Source organism: Oncorhynchus keta, chromosome 1, assembly GCF_023373465.1.
Source record: "Oncorhynchus keta strain PuntledgeMale-10-30-2019 chromosome 1, Oket_V2, whole genome shotgun sequence".
Taxonomy (NCBI): Eukaryota; Metazoa; Chordata; class Actinopteri; order Salmoniformes; family Salmonidae; genus Oncorhynchus; species Oncorhynchus keta.
This window is the reverse complement of record NC_068421.1, coordinates 56,633,108-56,658,259: the sequence shown is the minus strand read 5'-3', so window position 1 is coordinate 56,658,259 and position 25,152 is coordinate 56,633,108. Positions and strand designations below refer to the sequence as shown.

The window sequence follows — 25,152 nt, the reverse complement described above, 5'->3', positions numbered from 1 at the left end:
GTCATGGTTAGGTCGTCATTGTAAATATGAACTTGTTCTTAACTGACTTGCCTAGTTAAATAAATGTTAAAAATAAATACTGGGGAGTGCCAATATGTCCGACCGGTGTCTTCAAATCCTCTCAAAGGCCAATAGATAGCCTCTGTAATCCAGGGTTTATATACATCACTTCCTGCAAACCATTCAATATCAGTAGACCAAAATGGCCATCATCAATAACTTGCATTTTCTTGCTTTATTGTTTGTAACATTAACAGTTGCATTGGCTAGTGCCGATGACCGAACGAAAACGGTGGAATTCAACGTAAAACCCGGCGGAGAGGTGCATACGTTCTCCGAGAAAATGGTAAACGATATTAGCTAGTTAACGTTAGTTATGCTATCTTGGTAGAGAGCTGTGATGCATGAAAGCTCGCAGCAACATTCAGCTAGGAAACATTACTGCTAGTCAGCTAGTGAAGTCGTGTATGCTGCATTGTGTGCTCAGCACAATTTTGTCGTCAATGAGATGTTTATCTTACTGTTTATTAGATAATGTGTGTGGCACATATGAATACGAATTGACTGCTTCGCCAAATAGGGTTAGCCAGCATGCTAACTTGCTGGATAACTCCCTGCAAGCTATCTTGTTGAATATTCACATAGCTATGCTTGCATAACAACCAGGCATATGCTGGTACCACTCACAGTTGTCAATTAGAATTCATATCTAAAAACAACCAAGATTTTGAAAAGACTTTGGTCGTCGCATGATGATGAGGAAACGACCTCTGATATGCTGACACGTCTCAACTAGAGTGCCACAAGGATGCCATTCATTGGTCTAGAATTGAGCTATATTTCCTTCATGCTAATTTTCCAGAGTCAATAGCTGTGTTCGAATACTCCTACTAACCGTACTATTTGTGACGTTAATTGCTTATTGGTATGTATGGATTTATTTGTATTTTTTGTTTTTATTTTTATTTACAACAAATCAGTACAAAAGGTACGTTTTTAAAAATAGATTTATTTCACCTTTATTGAACTAGGCAAGTCCGTTTATTTAATCTCTCTCTCCAGTTTATTTTGTAACTCAAATCAGTTCCATCTTCTCCTCCCCAAGAGGCTGGCCTTGGACCTCTGAGATGATCACCTTTTTCGCCTCAGCTCTTCTGGTCTTAGCAAGATGACCACCAGATTTAAAATGTGTGTATATATATATATATATCTCTATATATATATTTTTTACCCCTTTTTCTCCCCAATTTCGTGGTATCCAATTGGTAGTTAGTCTTATCTCATTGCTGCAACTCCCGTATGGACTCGGGAGAGGCGAAAGTTTGTCCTGTGAAACACAGCCAACCAAGCCGCATTGCTTCTTGACACAATGCCCACTTAACCCGGAAGCCAGCAACACCAATGTGTTGGAGGAAACGCCGTACACCTGGCGACCGTGTCAGTGTGCACTGAGCCAGGCCCGCCACAGGAGTCGCTTGTGCGTGGTGGGACAAGGACATCCCTGCCGGCCAAACCCTCCCCTAACCTGGATGACGCTGGGCCAATTGTGCGTCGCTCCATAGGTTTCCCGGTCGCGGCCAGCTGTGACAGAGCCTGGACTCAAACCCAGATTCTCTAGTGGCACTGCGATACAGACCACTGCCCCACTTGGGAGGCCGACTACCAGATTTTCTAAGGTCTTTGGCCACCTCAAATTGAAAGAGCTCCCAGTTCTAGCAATATGATTTTTCTCCACAAGCCCTTTCCCAAAAGTATGAGAACAGACCTTTAACCTCACTTAACTATATAATTATTTAATAATGAGCTATTTAGCTTCCAGTAGGATGCTCTACCAAGGTTAGTATCAGGGGTCAATATTTTGACATCAATGTAAATGGCCCTATGGTCTGTGAGGGGACTAGTACAAGTATTTTTAGTAACACACTATCAATACATTTCAATGTAAGCCAAAATTCTATCCTGGACTGTCTGGAACCTGTTTTGTTACTCCAAGTCAATGATCTATCAGCCTGAAACCACTCACCATATATCAGTAAGATCAAACCTTTCCATAAAAAGTATTAAACCAAATTCTGATAGATTGCCCCCAGGTAGGCCAACCAATCAGTTGAATTATCTATAGTATTGTTAAAGTCTCCTCCTATCAATAATAATGAATTGGGACATTTAGATAACCAATGAAGTGTATGTTTCTCTACAGATTCAAGCAACTCATCATTCTCATGTTTGGCGTTGTACCTGTAGAAGTTTACAGTAATGAGCGTAATGTCAATGTAACTGATCACAAGACAAATAGTGATCATTGGGGTCACAGTCCGAGTGTAGAATATCACTACCAAAGGTATTTTTCATTGTAATGGAATACCCCCCTGTATTGGACAAAAATGAATGGCATGTCATTGGCATCGGACAAACCATATACACATTGGCCAATACCACCCAATTCGGCGTTGATTCATGCAAAGTGTATTGCAAATGCCATATGGTAATTGCCAGTTGTAACACTTTAAAAATTCAACAGGGGGCAAATGCGCTCCACCGGGGTTTTTCATATTGGAGATGTAACCCAAATTAATGTCCAAAAGTAAAATGAAATTTTTTTCAAAAACTTATCACCCCTTAAAAAAGTGCTTTCTGGACCGTTTTTCGAAATTCTTTCGATTTTTTTGTCAATTACACATGTGTAAGAACTGTATGAATATACTTTTGTCCAATTTTATTATCATAATTTTTTTTTTTTTTTTTTTTTTTACATGCGCATAAGGAATATGTTTTGTCCAATTCCAATATGATTTCATAGGAAGTCAAAAGTCAAAAGTCAAAAATGTCAAAATTTTGTAAAAACTTCACACACCCTTAAAAAGTGCTTTCTGGACCGTTTTTGAAATTCTTTCAATTTTTTTGTCAATTACACATGTGTAAGAACTGTATGAATATACTTTTGTCCAATTTTATTATCATATTTTTTTATATATTTTTTTAAATTGTGCATAAGGATTTTTTTGTGGGCCAAATGACGTAAGAAATTTGACATGCTCAAAAATCCTGCAGAAATGCAAAATTGACTGGCCTGATGAACTCGGGATGGCCGGGCAGTGATAGTTGTTCCTTTCCATCACTCGTTGTGTTGACTTCATCATGTCCATTTTGTGATGTTTTTCACTATATAATCATATTGCAAGTGCACGTGCATTTGCAATATGTTTCAATGTGCATTTACCATATGAAATTTGACCTTGCTCAAAAATGCAAAATTGACTGGTCTGATGAACACAGGATGGCCGAGCAGTGATAGTTGTACATTTCCATCACTCGTTGTGTTGATTTCATCATCTCCGTTAGGTGATGTTGTTTCACTATAGAATCATATTGTAAGTGCACGTGCATTTGCAATATGTTTCAATGTGCATTTACCATATGAAATTTGACCTTGCTCAAAAATGCAAAATTGACTGGTCTGATGAACACAGGATGGCCGAGCAGTGAGAGTTGTACCTTTCCATCACTCGTTGTGTTGATTTCATCATGTCCATTTGTTTATGTTTTCTCACTTTTGCAAAGTCACTGTGCATTTGCAGTATGGTTCAATGGGCAGGTACCATCACGAATTTGTCATGCTATAAAAATCCTGCAGGAATGTGAAATTGACTGGCCTGATGAACACAGGATGGCCTGGCAGTGATAGTTGTTCCTTTCCATCACTCGTTGTGTTGATTTCATCATGTCCATTAGGTGATGTTTTTCACTATAGAATCATATTGCAAATGCACGTGCATTGTTGTGCAACTGGTAACCCAAAAATAAAAATATGGTTGTAAATGCATTTACCGGTCATTCTGATATTAATGCTCGCTATGGGAACACAGGATGGCCGGGCAGTGATAGTTGTACATTTCCATCACTCGTTGTGTTGATTTCATCATGTCCATTAGGTGATGTTTTTACACTATAGAATCATATTGCAAGTGCGCGCATTTGCAATATGTTTCAATGTGCATTTACCATATGAAATTTGACATGCTCAAAAATGCAAAATTGACTGGTCTGATGGACACAGGATGGCCGAGCAGTGATAGTTGTACATTTCCATCACTCGTTGTGTTGATTTCATCATGTCCATTAGGTGATGTTTTTACACTATAGAATCATATTGCAAGTGCGCGCGCATTTGCAATATGTTTCAATGTGCATTTACCATATGAAATTTGACATGCTCAAAAATGCAAAATTGACTGGTCTGATGAACACAGGATGGCTGAGCAGTGATAGTTGTACATTTCCATCACTCGTTGTGTTGATTTCATCATGTCCATTAGGTGATGTTTTTACACTATAGAATCATATTGCAAGTGCGCGCGCATTTGCAATATGTTTCAATGTGCATTTACCATATGAAATTTGACATGCTCAAAAATGCAAAATTGACTGGTCTGATGGACACAGGATGGCCGAGCAGTGATAGTTGTACATTTCCATCACTCGTTGTGTTGATTTCATCATGTCCATTAGGTGATGTTTTTTCACTATAGAATCATATTGCAAATGCACGTGCATTGTTGTGCAACTGGTAACCCAAAAATAAAAATATGGTTGTAAATGCATTTACCGGTCATTCTGATATTAATGCTCGCTATGGGAACACAGGATGGCCGGGCAGTGATAGTTGTACATTTCCATCACTCGTTGTGTTGATTTCATCATGTCCATTAGGTGATGTTTTTACACTATAGAATCATATTGCAAGTGCGCGCGCATTTGCAATATGTTTCAATGTGCATTTACCATATGAAATTTGACATGCTCAAAAATGCAAAATTGACTGGTCTGATGAACACAGGATGGCTGAGCAGTGATAGTTGTACATTTCCATCACTCGTTGTGTTGATTTCATCATGTCCATTAGGTGATGTTTTTACACTATAGAATCATATTGCAAGTGCGCGCGCATTTGCAATATGTTTCAATGTGCATTTACCATATGAAATTTGACATGCTCAAAAATGCAAAATTGACTGGTCTGATGGACACAGGATGGCCGAGCAGTGATAGTTGTACCTTTCCATCACTCGTTGTGTTGATTTCATCATGTCCATTTGTTTATGTTTTCTCACTTTTGCAAAGTCACTGTGCATTTGCAATGTGGTTCAATGGGCAGGTACCATCACGAATTTGTCATGCTATAAAAATCCTGCAGGAATGTGAAATTGACTGGCCCGATGAACTCGGGATAGCTGGGCAGTGATTCTGGTTCATCTCCATGGCTCGTTAGGGTTGATTTCAGAATGTCACTTTTGGTGATGGTCCCTCTCCGTTTAAACATATTGCTAATGTACAAAAGTCAACTAGCAAGTCAGTGTCCATCAGTCAATTAGATGTCATTTTGACACCAAACTGATACCAATTGACACCAAACCCACTTTTTCCAACTCATTTAGAAGCCAACTATCATATATGTCAGAGCAGGCCCATAATTCACAGCGCCTTTAGTTTAAAACATAATAAAAACGTAAAACACATAGTTACGTTCTAGCTGCGGGTCCAGGTCAGACATTATGTGAAGGCCTATGTGAGGCGACCCCGAATCCCGAGTTTCGGCTCGATAGGTCCTTCGGTGCCCGAGTAAAACCCTAATTGGTGCTGAAAATCCACTTTTTTCCATGCCTTGCTATGGGGTCCTTGAATGAGCTATCGGACCGAAACGTTGGGGTCCGTCTCTATGGGCCGAGCCGGTTCCAATGCACCTAGTCTTGTGTCTCTGAGACTTTTCTAAATGTCGCCATTTTCGTAATGGTCAAAATGAATTGAAATCATTGCAAATGTACGAGGCTATTTCTCGGTCCGAGAACCTTCTAGAGCCACCTAACTCACCACGCACTATCGACCCGAGGTCTAGAACAGGTTTCTAAAGTTTCGGAACTCTAGGTCTGACGGTTCTTTTTTAGCTCGAACAAAGCTAACTATTGGAGGCACTGTCTGTCTCTACAACCCCCAATACGTCCCTCCTTCCAAGTTGTGTGTCTGTGTGATTTAGTTTTCCTTTGAAATTTTATGGGAAAAATGACTGATTTACAGTTCATGGGGTTGCCTAATCACACATATGAAGTTTTGGACAGATCTGACTTTTTTAACCCCTCGAAACAGCCCCTGAGACACCAATTAAGGCACTTCCGGTTGGCACAGGAAGCTATAAGTCAACACATATCCTCACTGGGCTATGCTTTTACAGAATCCTGTGTTTTAAGTCCTTACGTTAAGAATTGACTGATTTACACAGGGTTGAATGCACTATGTCTATCAAACTGCAGGCAGGTAATGGAAAAACACTTTTAGGGTGATTTTAACCACTTCCGGTTGGTCCAGGAAGCCTAGAATCAACACAGGTAGACCTCATACTGGCCTGATGGACTGTTACCAAAGACAGGTTCATACGGCATTCATAACCCATATAGACTTCAGGTTGAATTTAGGGGTAAAGGCAATGTATTCCTATGGGGAGAGAAATCAATGCAAACTATTTGAAGTAAACACCTTCTTTTAACTATTAAGGGTTAATGCCACACGGTCAAGGTTAGGCTTGCACGGATCGGAAGGACCTTAGGAACGTACCTGAGGTCGAATTGTGCTTCTCACCCTAACGGTTCTCTCACTGTCACCCAAAAGCAAATGACGTTGTGGGGCAGGCTTCATTTTGGGCCTACTTTTCTAATGGTCGCTGCGCTCAGACCGAGCGAGCTACGGTCAAGCGGGATATCTCGTTGAACTCGGCACGGCCTAGAGATTATGTTTATGCCATTGCCTGCTCTCTGTGTCTTTGAGAACCGCACTTTTTCACTCCATCCTTGCTGTGTGTGCGTGTGAGAGCTTTTCTTTGACATCTGTTGGGAGAAATGACTGATTTACAGTTCATGAGGGTTACCTAGTCACACATATGAAGTTTTGAAAAGATCTGACCTTTTTAACCCTTGGAAACTGCCACTGTGACATCATTAAAGGCACTTCCGGTTGGCACAGGAAGCTATAAGTAAACCCATGTCTTGATTGACATAGAAACTTACAGAATCCTGAGTTTTAAGTCCTTACGTTAAGAATTGACTGATTTACACAGGGTTGAATGCACTATGTCTATCAAACTGCAGGCAGGTAATGGAAAAACACTTTTAGGGTGATTTTAACCACTTCCGGTTGGTCCAGGAAGCCTAGAATCAACACAGGTAGACCTCATACTGGCCTGATGGACTGTTACCAAAGACAGGTTCATACGGCATTCATAACCCATATAGACTTCAGGTTGAATTTAGGGGTAAAGGCAATGTATTCCTATGGGGAGAGAAATCAATGCAAACTATTTGAAGTAAACACCTTCTTTTAACTATTAAGGGTTAATGCCACACGGTCAACGTTAGGCTTGCACGGATCGGAAGGACCTTAGGAACGTACCTGAGGTCGAATTGTGCTTCTCACCCTAACGGTTCTCTCACTGTCACCCAAAAGCAAATGACGTTGTGGGGCAGGCTTCATTTTGGGCCTACTTTTCTAATGGTCGCTGCGCTCAGACCGAGCGAGCTACGGTCAAGCGGGATATCTCGTTGAACTCGGCACGGCCTAGACATTATGTTTATGCCATTGCCTGCTCTCTGTGTCTTTAAGAACCACACTTTTTCACTCCATCCTTGCTGTGTGTGCGTGTGAGAGCTTTTCTTTGACATCTGCTGGGAGAAATGACTGATTTACAGTTTAGGAGGGTTACCTGGTCACACATATGAAGTTTTGGAGAGATGTGACTTTTCTAACCCTTCAAAACAGACAGTGTGACCCAATTAAAGGCACTTCCGGTTGGCACAGGAAGCTATAAGTAAACACATGTCTTGATTGACATAAACACTTACAGAATCCTGAGTTTTAAGTCTTTAAGTTAAGAATTGACTGATCTATGATCTACACAGTGTTGAATGCAGTCATTTTCACCTTTGAAGGTTATGTACATCAAAACTCCTTTTGGGTCAATCTAACCACTTCCGGTTGCTCCAGGAAGCTTAGAATCGACACAGGTAGACCTCATAGTGGTCTGATGGACTGTCATAGAAGACAGGTTCATAAGGCATTCATAACCCACATAGGCTTCAGGTTGAATTTAGAGGTGCAGGCAATGTATTCCTATGGGGAGAGAAGTCAATGCAAACTCTTTGATGTAAACACCTTCTTTTAACTGTTAAGGGTTAATGCCACACGGTCAACGTTAGGCTTGCACGGATCGGAAGGACCTTAGGAACGTACCTGAGGTCGAATTGTGCTTCTCACCCTAACGGTTCTCTCACTGTCACCCAAAAGCAAATGACGTTGTGGGGCAGGCTTCATTTTGGGCCTACTTTTCTAATGGTCGCTGCGCTTAGACCGAGCGAGCTACGGTCAAGCGGGATATCTCGTTGAACTCGGCACGGCCTAGACATTATGTTTATGCCATTGCCTGCTCTCTGTGTCTTTAAGAACCACACTTTTCACTCCATCCTTGCTGTGTGTGCGTGTGAGAGCTTTTCTTTGACATCTGCTGGGAGAAATGACTGATTTACAGTTCATGAGGGTTACCTAGTCACACATATGAAGTTTTGAAAAGATCTGACCTTTTTAACCCATGGAAACTGCCACTGTGACACCATTAAAGGCACTTCCGGTTGGCACAGGAAGCTATAAATAAACTCATATCATGATTGGGGTATGCCTTTACAGAATCCCGAGTTTTAAGTCTTTACGTTAAGAACTGAGTTATTTACGGAGGGTTTAGTGAGTGTGTGTTATTTCAGAAAATCATAGAAAATCACAGAAATCTCGCAGAGCTCCGCAGCACACTTTAAAAAGATTCGTAAGAACAACCTGCAACTGGATCTGTAACCGTTGAAAAAAAAAAAACACCTATCCGTGAACATCACCAAGGTGTCGTTGTACGATTTCTCTTAAATGACGATAGATAAATGGCTGGTTCTTTTTTATTGACACCGGAGGCTCCTTGACTTTGACGTGAAGTGGAAAAATAATTTCTCTATTTTCATTTTGGACCTTTAATCCCAGATAAATGGCCATAACTCAAAAACCGTTGAGGCCTAGACGCCATCTTGTTCGGGGCCAACTGCCCATTATGCCGCCCCTACGCTCACCGAGTTTCGGCTTCTAAATATTTTCAGTTTTCGAGATAAGGCCCCGTCGTGAATCGTGATGTTTTGTAGCAATAGCCATATGATTGCTTATGCCCTCTTGTGGGAATTTCCGGGACATGGGAAAAATGACATAAATCTTATTATTTTTGTAAACGGAAACCGAATGTCCGACAACGTTCATTTGATGACTTCCTGGTAGGTCCGGCCCTGCCGCTCGGCCCGACGCCGTCCGCGAATTTTACAAACGATTTCGGACGTCTAGTAAGGGACCGTACATTTGCAATATGGACTTTCTCACTAACCATACAGGTACTGCCGAATTCTTCCCTTAAGGTATGTAATGACTCCAGCAGAGCGTTCAGAGGCATGTGAAAGTCAAATACTGTTGCCCCACTGTGGCTTCTAGAAGTTGGCATCAGCAGAAATTGAGTGTCTTTTTAAAATTATGGATATAGATGGTATGTCTGAAGTTCCCGTATGTCGTACTACATTCGGCAAACTCCGAAGTATACAAGCAGTGGACCCTTTCTATGCTTTTCTGAGCTTTTGGACACTTTCTGTGGCTTCACAATATTTTCAGATTTGAAGAAAGTGGCGGAAAATATGCAGCCAAAGTCTGCCGAAAGCGGATACAAATTAATTGCTTTAACTAATTATGATAAATGTCAAGGCAATGTAATAAAGTAATGCCTTTTCAAATAAGTTATGTTGTCTGACAATTTGTTAGCTTCGCTAGCCTTACGAACTGCATAGCATATCATTACAGCAATTGCTTGTATGTACCGGTATGTTAGCTAGCTACCGTCCTAACACTAGTTGGCTACAAATACATCGGACTTGCCAGTATATTTTAACTAACTAACTACCATAAGCTTATTGACTTGATTGTACACGTCATTCTTAGCTAAGTGGTCTAGTCGTTGTGCGTTATCAATGGACATTGTTAATGCAGTAGTAAGATGTCTAACAAGCAAGCAAGTTGCATAGCAACAGCATCCCCTCCCGGTAGACAGGTGAAGTGCAAGTACACTCAACTGAAAGGATACCGTTTGTTTACAAATGAACTAATAGCATGTAGTATATACTCATTAAGTATACAGTATGTTAGTATGGGTATTCGAACACAGCTAATGTTTTATGTTCAATCACAATTATAAACTGGGTGGTTCGAGCCCTGAATGCTGATTGGCTGAAAGCCTTGGTACTGTATATACAAATCATTTGTACTGTTCTAATTATGTCGGTAACCTGTTTTTTATAATAGCAATAAGGCACCTCAGAGGTTTGTGGTATATGGCCATATACCACACCTCCTCATGTCTTATTACTTCATTTTAACCTGGGTAGTTAGGCTCCTGGATGCTGATTGGTTGAAAGCCGTGGTAAATTATGCTTAATTTATTTTTTTTAAGTTTAAAACAACTGGGAACTAGGAAATACTAGGGGGAAAAGAAGAAAAAACGAGGAAACTTCTGACTTCAGTGCGTTAGACAACTGGGAGCTTGGGGAAAAAACGAGCTCCGACTGGGAAATAGTTTTGAACTGTCATCCAACTTGGAATTCCAAGTCGTAAACTGGCATCTTTCTAGAGCTCCGACTTTCTGACGACTGACATCATGATATGACCTAGTTTTTTTTCTCAATTTCCCAGTTGTCTTAAAAGCACCATGAGACAATATACCAGGAGTATGATGCAAAACCACTTGTTTATTCTCATTACGTTGGTAACCTCTTTATAATAGCGCTCCTCAGGGGTTTGTGGTATAAAGCCAATATATCACGGCTAAGGGCTGTATCCAGGCACTCCGTGTTGCGTTGTGTCCAAGAACAGCCCTTAGCCGAGTTGTATTGGCCATATACCACACCCCCTCGAACCTTATTGCTTAAATATACAATGGTAGCCTATGCATTTGAAAATCAAGTGCCACTATTTTATTACAAATTGCAGATCTTTTAAATAATAATGAGCTAATCAGCTACAGTAGCTGTAATTTGACTCCCAAACACATTTGTCTATTAATTATGTTCATTCCTGGCTCTGTTTAATCACCAAGAAAATGTAATTAATTTCTACAATTCCTACTACTTTTACAGAGAGAATATGAATGTTCATTCACTTACGCATCACAAGGGGGAACCAATGAGGTAAGTTGTATCCTAATCAAAGTCGGTTATTTCAACCTAGTCGAGTGTGGAAACAGGCTACCTGCTGTAATAGCTTTCTAGTGTGAAGTGTAAAACTCAATTCTAAAGTAGATCAGAAAGTACATTTCAACCTTTGTCATACTACTCGCATATCTAAAGAATACGTTATCAAAATCTTGATATTCTAATAACATGTATTCATGTTGTTTTAACAGCAATGGCTGATGAGTGTGGGCCTAAGTGATGATGACGGCCTGTTCTCCTGCTCAGTGTGGAGGTAAGCTGAAAATCAGTCTGAGCTTACACTCTGAACAACGGACGTTAGGATGCAGAGATCCATGTACACTGAATGACTTACTCATTCAAGTGCCGCATGGTGGTTATTCACCCAGGTCAATCAGTTCCAGTTTGTCATCTTGGCTTTGCCTAATAAATAACTCATAGCGGAATCAGACCTCTGTAGTGATTTAATCAGTCTTCATTTTGATTTCTTCCTTTTTGTTGACAGACCCCAGGGGAAGTCCTACTTGTTTTTCACTCAGTTCAAGGCAGAGCTGAAAGGAGCCAAGATTGAATATGCCAGCGCATATGTAAGTATCCAACATACAGATGGGTAATCTAATTTGCTATCCTATCTGTATCTCTACATAATAATGCATTGGAGCAGAAACATTGCCAACATGTTTTGTTGTATAAAGATAACATATGTCCAATATCAGCATATCGTTGCCTTCCCCTCTGGTCTCCTGTTTCAAGTGCACTATTTTCTATCTGTGATAAGAGGTAAAACTGCACAAACCCATGGAAACATTTCTTCTGAGTTTCCAGTGTGTACCAACACGTTGTCTGACTTCATCCTGATTTACTGGCAAAGCTAGTATAGAGTTTTATATGGGTAGAGATTATCAGAGATTTATGGCAAGTCACATACTGTAGGTATGTGTTTATTTGGACAGTGAGGCTAAAACCTTTAATTTGGCACTATACTCCAGCATTTTGGATTTGAGATCAAAGGTTTTATATGGGGTGACAGTACAGAATATCACTGTTTATTTGAGGGTATTTTCATACATATATTTTACCGTTTAGAGATGAAAGCACTTTATGTATCTAGTCCCCCCCGTTTTAAAAGGTGTCGTTAATTTAGGACTGTTTTCGGCTTGCGTCAAGCCAGACCAATTTTCAAACGCACTTGTTTGCAATTCCGACCTGTTGGTGCTCTTCTGTTTTCAAACCCTAGCGCCAGGATTGGTAATTTACCTGAACTCGCTTGCACGGAGATTGGGTTGTGCCCAATGTGTACGCCAAGTAGCCAACTCAAAGGGTTTGACTCATGAGACTGCTTTGAAATATATCTTAATTAAAATAAAGTTTGGGAGTTTCCTTTTTACTGTATCTATGTATGTATGTAATTGTACATTATTTTAGCCAGCTTATTATTATTTTGGATGTGCAAAAACACCTCCATGTAGGCTATATTTCCATAATGCAGTGGTGGAACAAGTACCCAATTGTCATACTTGACTGAAAGTAAGATTACCTTAAAGACTCAAGTGGAAGTCACCCAATAAAATACTAGAGTAAAAGTCTAGAAGTATTTTGGTTTTAAATACACTTAAGTATCAAAATTTGAAAGTATAAATATTTAAAATTCATTTTATTAAGCAAAGCAGATGGCATCATGTTCTTGTTATTTTAATTTATGGATAGCCAGGGGCACACTCAGACATATTTAATTAAATGAAGCATGTTAGTTTAGGGATGACCAGTGTGCGAATTGGACCATTTTCCTGTCCTGTTAAGCATAAAAAACAGTAAGTACTTTTGGGTGTAAGGGGAAATAATTTTCTTTAGGAAGGTAGAAGTAAAAAAATATAAATACCCAGAAAAACTACTTAAGGAGTACTTTAATAAACTATCAATCCACAATGGATTAGAAAGAGTATTTTCTGTGCCCCCAGCTGATTTGGAGTTGGTTGACAGCACGAAGACACCAATAACAGAATTTGCGACAACGGCAAATTGCCCATACATTTCCTTCAAGACATTGCGCTAACGCTATTTGGCATTGGCTCACAATACTAGTAACTTCCTTCATACTGGACACAGTGACATAAAGATGGTATCCACGACTTCATCTGACTGGGGAAGTACTGTATTTACAGGGTCTCATTGCCAAAATCCCAAAGTATCCCTTTAAGCCATCAAAACCCAGCCCTTTCATTGAACTCATAATTCCTCCAGGGAAAATAGATACATTTTATAGCCCTGTCGTTAAGGTTTACATTGCATTTGGTTTGTTAAAAAGGAGCCCTTAGTGTAGGCCTATTAAATCAGTTATAGTTATCCGTAATCATGGTAGCATCCACGTTAATGTAGAAGTGTTCAGAAACATTCTATTCTTATTTACGATAAAAATGATACATTATTTACCATTAATTTATATTGGGCACAAAAGTATCTGAAACGCAACCAAAACAAACTGAAAATGCATCCAACAAGTTTGTAGAGTCACAAGCCTGATGTGGTCATTGCGTGTGAGGAATATGGGACCAAGTATTACATTTGACTAAATGTAATACACTAAGCGAATTAGTCCAAATAATTGATTGCCTACAAAGTGCTTTAATTTCTAAACGGTAAAACATGTGTGAAAATACCCTCAAATAAAAGTTGACATTATGCACTGTCGCGTCAACTTTTTCTCAAATCCAAAATGCTGGAATGTGTAGAGTCAAATTAAAAGATGGAAAGACATGTCGTATTCAGTATGTTTAGTAATTGCTTGCTTTTCTAAAGTCTACCAATATTGCCAGCAGGCATCCCAGCTAAAATAGACAAGCTAGCTACTCACTTGATTGATTGCCTGAAATGGCTTCTTGGTAGCTAGTTACGAGGTTGGGAATATCTGGGCAAAGCCTACTTTATACAATTCATAGGTGGCTAGTAGTATTACAGAGAAACACATGTAACAAAAGTTTTTATTTGATTTAAACATAACAAAAGTTTTTATTTGATTTAAACATAACAAAATATGAGGGGGAATGTGCCCCTACCCCCCGTTAAGGGCTCTGTAGGGGGGTGAATTTGAGAGAACTATATATATATATTGCAGTCAGAATACATTGTTAGCATGTAGCATTCAGATCTAACAATGTGTTCTTCTCCAAAGTGAATGCTGCAGTGTTCAGAGTTCAGGCAACGGTCTCAGATTAGTCGTATCACATGTATGTTGCACACAGAGTTCTAAGGCAGTGATTCCCAAACCCTGTTTGTGCTGCGGCCCACCCACCGTCAACTTCTGATATCCCTCTGATTTACTAAGTAAACTAGACCAATGATTGTAGTCACGACCCAGTTTCTCGCCACAACTCCACACGAATCAATGGCAAACCACCAGTGGTTCCCAAAACTCCATTCCGGGAAACACTGTTCTGAGGAATCTGACAGGGGGAGGAGGCTTTGTACATCGCAGCACACACACTGCTCGACCACAGGGCTCTCGTTGAACAGCCTCCCTCGCAAGGACAAAGCCCCAGAAAGGCGCAGTCATCAGAACAGCACTGTTCATCCTCTCCTCCTGCCGTCACTGTCCCCTGGGAAAAGACAGAAAGAAAATAACTCCCTAAACGTTGCGATGAAAATAACCAGCGCTCCTGAGAAGCAGATTAACTCCTCAACCTAGTCTCTCCACTGTAACTCTCCTTGCCTCTGCCATGATGACTCTTTTTCCCCATTCACCCTCCCATTCCCTTGTTTGTTATTTATTTTCTCGTCAATCCCCTGCTCTCATCTCTCCCCGTCATCCTCTCCACAGTCCCAGACTGCAGCGGGAGGACAGAGGGATGTGACTTTGAGGGAAGATGAATTCACTGTGGGAGATTCTACAGGTGAGATGACTAGTCTGCTTACTGCTGATCTACTACACTCCATCTGTATCACAGCAGCTCAAAACTGCTACAAAGGTGGATGGAATTGATGATGGATCTAAAATCTGCCATCATAGCTATGATTTTTCCAAACTGAAGATTTCATCTACAATTTATTACAACAATCTACTGAATGTTGTTTTTGATTGGACGTTGTACTTGTGTTTTGATGATGCGGTAACTCATTTCCTCTCCTGTCGCCCTTTCAGTGACCCACAAAGATGGGAAGTTCCGCGCTGAACTCTCCAAACTGACCATTATTGCCCGGACACGACACGATGAGCTCTAATTGGCTGGAAATCTGAATGACTATTGTCCAATTGTGAGATCCAGGCGAGCTCTCAAGGCAGGCAATGTGCTCTACTGTCCATGACAGTGGCAAATGGATGGCATTTAAACAAAAGGACAGCCTATCAGCTTGGTGGTCTACAACTTTACTGTTCAATAAATCTATATATTTTTGGGGGAGTTTCTTTTAGGAATATGGCTTTACTGTTTGAGAATGTATGTGGGGATGTCTGATCTTGGCAGGTTTAGAAAGATGTAGTCTCAGCATAAGACTTAAATCCTCTAAGCCAGGGAAATGTGAGTAGTCTATTGTCTTCATCGTGCACACGTAAACACAATTATGGTTTTTTCAATCAGCTGCTTCTCTCTGGAAGTAAATGGTTAACCCAGACAGAGTAGATCAGGGAACCCAGATTCTGTGTTTTTGATCTGCATGGAGCACCTGATTCAACCAACCAATCGTCATTCAATGCGGTTGACGTTTTACTCCTACCAACAGTCTTAATGAAGCTAAGTTGAGCTTTAGAACAGACACTAATTTGGCCCACCAGGATTAGAGATGTACTGTCTTGCCTTGATTTATGGGACAGTTAGCTAGCAGCACGTACCATATCCATCCAGGTTTATCCCTCTGTCCAGAGGACCTTTGTGTTGATAGTGGAGTCCCCCCTCCTCACCAGCGAGAGTCCCTGGGGTCCCAACAGGAAATGCCACAAGGCGCTGACAGGCATTGAGAGACAAAGTTACATTTAAAAAAAAAAGTATTTTCTACTCTGTGTTCTGATTCACAATGTGCAACGTATGCTCCAATAAAAGTAATGTCTGGGAATGTGAAATGTTTGTTCTCCTGTTTTGTTTTGACAGAGCTGTGCTTGATCAGAAAGTCCCTGCTGTGTGACTGTTCTCAGCTTGGATTACTTTCAGAAAAGTTGAGTGCTGATCTCATGCCCTTTTTTTCCAGTTCAGCAGGCTCAATAGCATTAAATCCAGTGTAACTAGAATGTTCCACATTACGTAAAGTAATTCAAAATGCTTAACGTTTTTGGACATTACAAATGTATGCGCGTGCACATCAGTCTTGGCAATACATGGTTTTCCCTTCACTACAATGGCTCCTTTATTTGCCAATAGTTCTGTTGGTTGAGTTGCATTCCATCTCAAACCAAACTATAAACACGTCATTACTATTGTCCATCTGTTACTAATCAAACTGTTTACTTTCCCGTGTCTATTTAAGCATCAAAAAACAGCCAGAGCCAACATTGTTAAATTGCATTGGCATGTATTCATTCCTAAGATCCCTGATTAGAACGATGTTTCCAGTCAAAGCATCTGCGGAAGTACATGTCATGACCACAAGAGGGCATCAAGTGAAACCATTGATCTACAACATTCAATGACGTTACGACTGGGATACATTTAGATTGCTTCTGAACTACAGACACGATGATATGGCCCAATGAGTGAGTCATGATGTCTCTCACGTAAATGATCTCAGACAGTTTGGCCTGCATTTCCCTGTATCTCCTGACTGACATTTACAGGGAACAGATGGTGGGGGTGGTGGGGGGTCAGGGTCAGGCTAGAGGCAGGAGAAATTGCGTCACCACGGACCGTTTGAAGGGTAGGACTAATGATCAGCTGCCTCCCTGTCTCTGTCCCCATCTCCCCCTGACACACATCCAAGCACAGGGTAACCAAGTCAGCCAAGAGACAAATGACGCCAAAGAGACCTCACTTCCTCTTTGGCCCTGTCAATATCCTGCAATGTGAGCATCTGCATCGGGTCGTTGCAAGTGCAGTGGAGCCAGCTGTTTCCGTCTCTTACCCTCCTATTAAGATGAGATCCGAGCCAAGAAAGGGGGACACAGTGTCAGCACAAACGCAGCATGGCTTTGCTGACACATACTCACCCCGAGATGCCTCCCGTCGCCTAGGGATTTTGGTCTCTGCTCAATATGGCGAGCCTTAAATCACCCTCTACTCCTGCAACTCTGGCTGTAGCTCCATCCATCTGACGGACTCCCTCACACTGTTGTCGAGAGCAGTCTTCTTTTCACAGTGTATGGGGGAGCCTTCCTGGGATCCTTTCCTTTACTCACCCGATCAAAGTGTCCATTGTGCGGGTAAGGAGGAGGCTTGCGGCCCCTGGTCCCTGGAACTCTTCCTGGGCCGTGAGGGGCCATCTGGCCCTGGGTCAGCCCCAGTGATTTAGCAGATGTTGGCCTCAGCCCCTCCACCGTGGTCTCAGGGTCTCTGGGTGGTCTGACAGGGAGAGGCTCCACAATGGGTGGCCCCGCTTGGTTCGCTATGGTGACAGAAAGACCAAGGGCAGATGGGTGAGGGGGACTACTTTTTTTGGGGGAAAGCCCAAGGTTGTGAAAGAGAGGGTTAAGGGGGTAATGTAGACTGCTCTTTTTGGGTGAAGAAGCAGGGTTGTGTGGGTAATGCTGACTCTTGACTGAGGGAGCAGCAGTGTTGGGGTGAGGTGGGTTGGTACTGAGGGGGGAAAGTGCAGGGGTGGGAGGGCGAACAGGGCTACTCCTATGAGGACTGGGAGCAGGTTGGTGGGGGAGGCAGACCAGGCTGGAGGCGGGGTTGTGATGCTGGAGTGAGTTAGTCCTGATGGGGGAAGACAGAGCTGCCTCCCCCTGCCTGGCCTCCTCACCCCTGAGCCTCTGGTGGCTGCTGCCCTTCGCCACTCCACTGGAGCTGCTGTCGCCGGGCAGGCTGGGGCTGGCCTCTTCGCTCAGGTCAATGGACGAGGTCAGCAGCTCAATCTGCTGCACCACCTGTGAGAGGGATTAGGCTACATGGTCAGAGATGAGGCTGGAGAGACGGGGAGAAAATGAGACTGGAGAAAACGTTTGATCTGTGTGCTCGTGTTGTTGCTAGACTGTTAAATAATTGTTTTTTCTCACTTAACTATTCAAGTTCTCTGGCGTCTTCCTTCAGGTCCCTGACCTGGTCTGAGAAGAGATTTTCCCTGGCCACATTGCAACAGCGTCGCTGGATGTTTCTCTACACATTTATTGAACTTTCTAACGTTTGCAATACCCTCGCTCTCGGGCTGTGCTGATGCTGGGCTTTCAGATGCAGCCAGATACTGTGAGGGGACGATTTACGTGTCACTTTTACAGGATGCGGTTCAAGGTTCAGGCGTTTGAATAAATGGATTAAAAGCATGGTTCCAGCTGCTCCCCTGTCAACATCTGGTGGTGGAAGGACTGGAGAGGAGACGGTGCTGCTGCTGAGCATCACTTTCAACCATTGCATACATTAGGTAAATGGAGCATAGCGAACGCCACTTCCTACCTTTAAAAATTCAGTGAAATCTTCACTTCTGTGCTGTTTCATAGAAAGACTGTCACACTGTGGTGGATAGACACTTTGCAAACAGTGATTCTGAGTGCCAGTATTACAGTGTATATCAATGTAGGCGATCTTTTTAATGATTGTAAACGTAACAAAGTAGGGACTGGGATTATGCTCTTTCTGGGACGTGCAAAAATAGCCCACGGTACAACTGCTCTTCGCAGTCCCTTCAGGACCTGAAATAGCATGATAATCTGTTTATACGAATATCAAAGGAACATCAAAAGATCCTAGCTGTGATATTTGTAGGCTATATGACAATACCAGGATCTCGCTCTCCCTCAGAAACAATTTAAAATCCTTCTATCAAAGACAGACCATAGCTGTAATTTATAGGCAAACAGAAATGTCATTACCTCCTTCATCTCCTGATGGATGTCCTTCAGGCCTCCTAGAACCTCCTCCAAGTTCTCCACCACTCTCCGGATCTGATCCCGGACAACCTTCTGGTGCTTCTTTGACCCAGTCAGGCCTGACCCACTCCTGGAGCCCTGGTCACCTCTGGGGGGCCTGGTTCGGATGTCTTCTAAGGCGGGACATGGCTTACTGAGACTCTGCTGGGGTCTGAGAGTGGGACCTCCCATATCTCTCTGAGGAACCTCTGTGGAGAAGATGACATGCAGAGAGCTGGGTCCATTGTAACCCTCCACAGGTCTTGTCAAGTCTTGCTGGTGTAGTTTGGTCTCTGGTCCGCTTAATGGTCTAGTCAAGTCTCTCTGACTGTTTCGGACATTCTTTTTGTTGGATCTCAAGGTGGAACTGAAACTCTGGTGTCTTGGTAAGCCCTGTGTAGCTGTAGCTGAATCCACCCAGCTGGATGTATGAAGGTCTCTCTGACAAGTCTGTCTGGAATAGCCCCAAAGCTGGTCCTCCAAACAAACAGGCACTTTACAGCCATCTTGACCTTTGAACTGTGTTGGCTGAGTGAGGGCGGGGGCCTTCACGTACTTCCTGACTGAAGGGTGTAGTAAAGACTGGCGGGCATTCCCAACAAAGGAGCGTTCTGTGTAGTAGTCCCTGACAGACGCCCTATGTCTCAGGCCTGGTGCTGGAGACTGGCCATGGCTCCACCTGGAAGGGCTGCCCTCTTGGCTTCTCAAATCTGGCTGCACACGATGCTCCCACAAGCCGAAGCGCAGCCTCCTAGCCTCCAGGCACAGTTCATTCAAATGGGGACCCGTCCTTTCCTTCCCATGTATGTTGTTCATCATCTCTTGTGATGTAAAGCCTACCTTCTTGACTCTGTTGGGATAGGTAAGGTTGGCGTCAGCCCGCCCGCACTGCCCATTGAGTCCCATTTCACTGTGGTGGGCCCTGAGTCCATTGTGAAGCCAGAGGTTGAGATGAGGGTTGCTGTGTTGAAAGCCTCTGTGCTCCCCAGGCACTCTGGAGTCTGAGAACATGATAGAAGCAGTCCAGCAAGCAGTCACAGAGGAAGACTCCTTAAAGAATGAGCTTTTCCTCCAGCTTCCCGCCCTTGCCATTCACATAGAATGTTTTTCTCATTGACTTCTCTCTCTTCCTCTTTCTCCCCCCCAAAAATGTATTCTGCTTATTTCTTCTTAGACCCCCACCCACTTGCTCTCTTTTCCTGTTCAAGCCTGTGTCTGCCTCTCACTCGCTTTCCCTCCCTGCATCTCTGGCTCAGTTGCTGTGGCACGCTTCCTGTCTCTCCCCCTCTCTCACTCCCCCCCCTGCACTGCGCTGGCTCTCTTTCTTCCTCCCACTCTCTCTCACTGCTGTACCTCCCTCTCCATCTCTCCCTTTCCCCCTCTGTCACTCTCTCTCTCTCGGTCTCTCTCTCGCCCCTTTATATCCCGCTTGCGGAGGGAGACTAGTGGAACTTCAATCAAGATTCCTGTTTTTTAATCCCTGGTAGACGCTGTGTCTCCACGTGAGCCTCCCCACTCCAGCTCTCATCTGATTACTCCGGTTCTGGCTCAGCAGTCCATAGCAACACTGCACCCACAGCATACAGCAGTTAGTTACACAAGCATAAAAAACCCTGACCAGGTACATGCTGTAACACACCTCCCCCAGCCTGTCAGCTAAAGGACCGCCACCAATGGAGCCGAGGCACCTCTTGTTGTTTCATCCTATTTTCTGCTTCTCTGACTTCTATTTGTTCCAATTATGCAGTGGCAGCTGCTATTTGCAGCTCATCTTGGCTTGCCAACTGTCTGGTTTAGTTGGCATGTGTCTGACGAGTCCAGAGATGCCTCCCAGGTGTCTGTTTACTCACTGTGCAACTCCCTCCTTGGATGCACCCTAAATGAGACAATGACAGCCCCGGAGAACCCCGACAGTGGCTGTCCCTCGGTGGAGAACAGTTTCAGCATTTGCCACAACAAACTACTCACATGGAATCCCCTTTAATGGCAATAGGAAAATGACTGGCGAAATACTGCAGAAAGACCATGACATAGTCTAATAAATACATGTACTCAGTGATAGGGGTCATTCCAGGGTAAGAAGATTCCTTCTCAAAACATGAGTGGCTGTCCTTAACAGTGGTCCACTAACTCTGGAAGTAATAGAGGAGGCTGTATTAATCCCTCTAAAGCTCTGCTTGAACATAGCCATTTGGAAGCAGCTGGGAATGGGAGCCGTTTCCTTTGTTTCAGTGAACACCTCTGGTGCACAATCACTCCATTCCCCATTGTTCACAAGGTCACTCATGTGAACGTAAACAGATACCAAAAAACACACACACCTGGATTGTAGTGCTCTCATGTGCTGGGCTTTAGTCGTCGTGTAGCTACCTCTGATTAAACCTCGGATTTCAACCAATCACCCTCCCACTGTGTGTGGACCATAAATAACATCCAGGCTGCTAAATGTACAATGGTAGCTCATTTTAAAGTCAATGTGGAATAATAAGTACGTGTCGCGGTTGCTCGTCTCACAGCAGTTGGCGTACAGTGGAGCCCAGTTCACTCCATCCACTGCATTATGGTAATGTGTGTTCTTATAGTGCCACCACAATTTTACAGGACTACACAGTAACAGAGCCACAGTAACAGAGCCACCACAACTTTACAGGACTACACAGTAACAGAGCCACCACAACTTTACAGGACTACACAGTAACAGAGCCACCACAACTTTACAGGACTACACAGTAACAGAGCCACCACAACTTTACAGGACTACACAGTAACAGAGCCACCACAACTTTACAGGACTACACAGTAACAGAGCCACCACAACTTTACAGGACTACACAGTAACAGAGCCACCACAACTTTACAGGACTACACAGTAACAGAGCCACCACAACTTTACAGGACTACACAGTAACAGAGCCACCACAACTTTACAGGACTACACAGTAACAGAGCCACCACAACTTTACAGGACTACACAGTAACAGAGCCACCACAACTTTACCGGACTACACAGTAACAGAGCCACCACAACTTTACAGGACTACACAGTAACAGAGCCACAGTAGATGACCTACAGTGCATTTGGAATGTTTTCAGAGCCCTTTTCTTTTTCCACATTTATTTGTAACAGCCTTATTCTAAAATATCTTAAATAAATAAAAATCCTCATCTACACACAATACCCCTTAATTAATGACAACGTGAAAACAGTTAGACATTTTTGCAAATGTATTAAAAAAATAGATACCTTATTCAGAACCTTCCAGAAGGACAACCATCTCTGCAGCAATCCACTAAATCGGGCCTTTATGGTAGTGGCCAGACGGAAGCCACTCCTCAGTAAAAGGCACATGCCAACCTGCTTGGAGTTTGCCAAAAGGCTGCTAAAGGACTCTCAGACCATGAGAAACAAGATTATCTGGTTTGAGGAAACCACGATTGAACTCTTTGGCCTGAATGCCAAGCCTCACATCTGAAGAAAACCTGGCACCATGAAGCATGGTAGTGGCAGCATCATGCTGTGGGGATGTTTTTCAATGGCGGGCACTGGGAGACTAGTCCGGATTGAGGGAAAGATGAACGGTGCAGAGTACAGAAAGATCATTGATGAAAATGTCTCTGAATGTCATTCAGTAGCCCAGCCAGAGCCCGGACTTGACCCCGATTGAACATCTTTGGAGAGACATGAACATTTCTGTGCAGCGATGCTCCCCATCCAACCTGACAGAGCTTGAGAGGATATGCAGGGAAGGGGAGAAACTCCCCAAATACAGTTGTGCCAAGCTTGTAGCGTGATACCCCAAAATAATCAAGGCTGTAATCACTGCCAAAAGTGCTTCAACAAAGTACAGAGTAAAGGGTCTGAATACTGATGTAAATGTGATATTTCAGGTTTATTTTTAATAAATGAGCAAAAAAAATTACCCGTTTTTGCTTTGTCATTATGGGTTATTGGGTGTAGATTGACAATTTAATACATTTTAGAATAAGGCTTTAACTTAACAAAAATGTGGAGAGGTCTGAATACTTTTCTGAAGGCACTGTATATCCTGGTGGAGCTTCTGTCTCTGTATACAAGGCAGGGTTATGTAAGAGTGTGGTTGAGACATTTCTCTAGACAGACCCCACATGTTTTTTCAAAGTGATGAAAAAAGGGTTCCAGTCCGTAACTTTATATAAGCACTTGGACAGCATTTCTGGGTAGCAGAAATGATTCAAGTGCAACACAGTACAGCAACTTTAGTTGTTGCTGTCTTAGAGAATGACTCATTACATTCAGAAAAAAAATGCTGTATTTTTCCGAAGTGACTGAATTCCCTCAGTGCTGTCATTCAGGAGTCCAGCAGGAGGTCTTACCACTGTGTAAAATAACATGTTTTGTCAGTTCCTGTTTATTTTTAACATGGTTTTTCTTTGGATATCTCCCGGCTTACATCTTTGAAACAACCCGCCAGTCAGGTGCACTCAGAGGATGCACTAGAGCAGGTGGACAAAAGAAGACGGAGGGTTTGAAAGACTGACTTCCAAGTCCCAAGTAACTGTCATAGCTCAACTTGTCAGAGGGGATAGCCTCTTTAAGCATAAAGGATGAGGCAAAGAGTTCACAAAATAAAAGCAAATATAACCATTTTCTAACCCTGGATCTACAGTTGAAGTCAGAATTTACATACACTTAGGTTGGAGTCATTAACATTTGTTTTTCAACCACTCCACAAATTTCTTGTTAACAAACTATTGTTTTGGCAAGTCGGTTAGGACATCTACTTTGTGTATGACACAAGTAATGTTTCCAACAATTGTTTAGACAAATTATTTCACTGTATCACAATTCCAGTGGGTCAGAAATTTAGAAAACACTAAGTTGACGGTGCCTTTAAACAGCTCGGGAAATTCCAGAAAATAATGTCATAGCTTTAGAAGCTTCTGATAGGCTAATTGACATAATTTGAGTCAATTGGAGGTGTACCTGTGGATGTATTTCAAGACCCATCTTCAACCTCAGTGTCTCTTTGCTTGACGTCATGGGAAAATCAAAATAAATTAGCCAAGACCTCAGAAAAAAATTGTAGACCTCCACAAGTCTGGTTCATCCTTGGGAGCAATTTCCAAAACACATGAAGGTACCATGTTCATCTGTACAAACAATAGTACGCAAGTATAAACACCATGGGACACCAGCAGTCCTATCGCTCAGGAAGGAGAAGCGTTCTGTCTCCTAGAGATGAACGTACTTTGGAGCGAAAAGTGCAAATCGATCACAGAACAACAGCAAAGGACCTTCTGAAGATGCTGGAGGAAACAGGTACAAAAGTATCTATATCCACAGTAAAACGAGTCCTATATCGACATAACCCGAAAGGCCGCACAGCAAGGAAGAAGCCACTGTTCCAAAACCGCCATAAAAAAGCCAGACTACGGTTTGCAACAGCACATGGGGACAAAGATCGTATTTCTTGGAGAAATGTCCACTGGGCTGATAAAACAAAAATAGAACTGCCATAATGACCATCGTTGTGTTTGGAGGGAAAAGGGGGAGGCTTGCAAGCCGAAGAACACCATCTCAACCTTGAATCACGGGGGTGGCAGCATCATGTTGTGGGGGTGCTTTGCTGCAGGAGGGACAGGTGCACTTTACAAAATAGATGGCATCATGAGGGAGAAAAATTAAGTGGATATATTGAAATATCAAGACATCAGTCAGGAAGTTTAAGCTTGGTCTCAAATGGGTCTTAGAAAATGGATAATGACCCCAAGCATACTTCCGAAGTTGTGGCAAAATGGCTTACAAACAACAAAGTCAAGGTATTGGAGTGGCCATCAAAGCCCTGACCTCAATCCTATAGAAAAGTGTGGGCAGAATTGAAAAAGTGTGTGTGA

General features: G+C 42.6%; 2 protein-coding genes across 2 annotated transcripts; one reads left to right on the top strand and one right to left on the bottom strand.

Annotated features, from left to right (window-relative positions):
• The first annotated feature begins 154 nt into the window (after positions 1–154).
• Positions 155–16,347, top strand: LOC118388684 (myeloid-derived growth factor-like). Its single transcript, XM_035778041.1, has 6 exons — positions 155–346; positions 11,244–11,294; positions 11,510–11,571; positions 11,803–11,884; positions 15,112–15,184; positions 15,433–16,347. The coding sequence occupies exons 1-6, from the start codon at positions 203–205 to the stop codon at positions 15,510–15,512; spliced, it is 492 nt and encodes a 163-aa protein (XP_035633934.1). The 5' UTR covers positions 155–202; the 3' UTR covers positions 15,513–16,347.
• LOC118388678 (uncharacterized) lies at positions 15,664–20,551 on the bottom strand. Its single transcript, XM_035778027.2, has 2 exons — positions 19,243–20,551; positions 15,664–18,303 (listed from the first exon to the last, which is right to left on the bottom strand). The coding sequence occupies exons 1-2, from the start codon at positions 20,368–20,370 to the stop codon at positions 17,539–17,541; spliced, it is 1,893 nt and encodes a 630-aa protein (XP_035633920.1). The 5' UTR covers positions 20,371–20,551; the 3' UTR covers positions 15,664–17,538.
• Between the last annotated feature and the right edge of the window lie 4,601 nt (positions 20,552–25,152).

Coding starts and splice junctions, on each gene's coding strand:
- LOC118388684 (XM_035778041.1), top strand. CDS start 203: ATGGCCATCATCAATAACTTGCATTTTCTTGCTTTATTGTTTGTAACA. Junction 347..11,243: donor ATACGTTCTCCGAGAAAATG/GTAAACGATATT, acceptor CTACTTTTACAG/AGAGAATATGAATGTTCATT. Junction 11,295..11,509: donor CACAAGGGGGAACCAATGAG/GTAAGTTGTATC, acceptor TTGTTTTAACAG/CAATGGCTGATGAGTGTGGG.
- LOC118388678 (XM_035778027.2), bottom strand. CDS start 20,370: ATGGCAAGGGCGGGAAGCTGGAGGAAAAGCTCATTCTTTAAGGAGTCT. Junction 18,304..19,242: donor TCCATCAGGAGATGAAGGAG/GTAATGACATTT, acceptor TCCCTCTCACAG/GTGGTGCAGCAGATTGAGCT.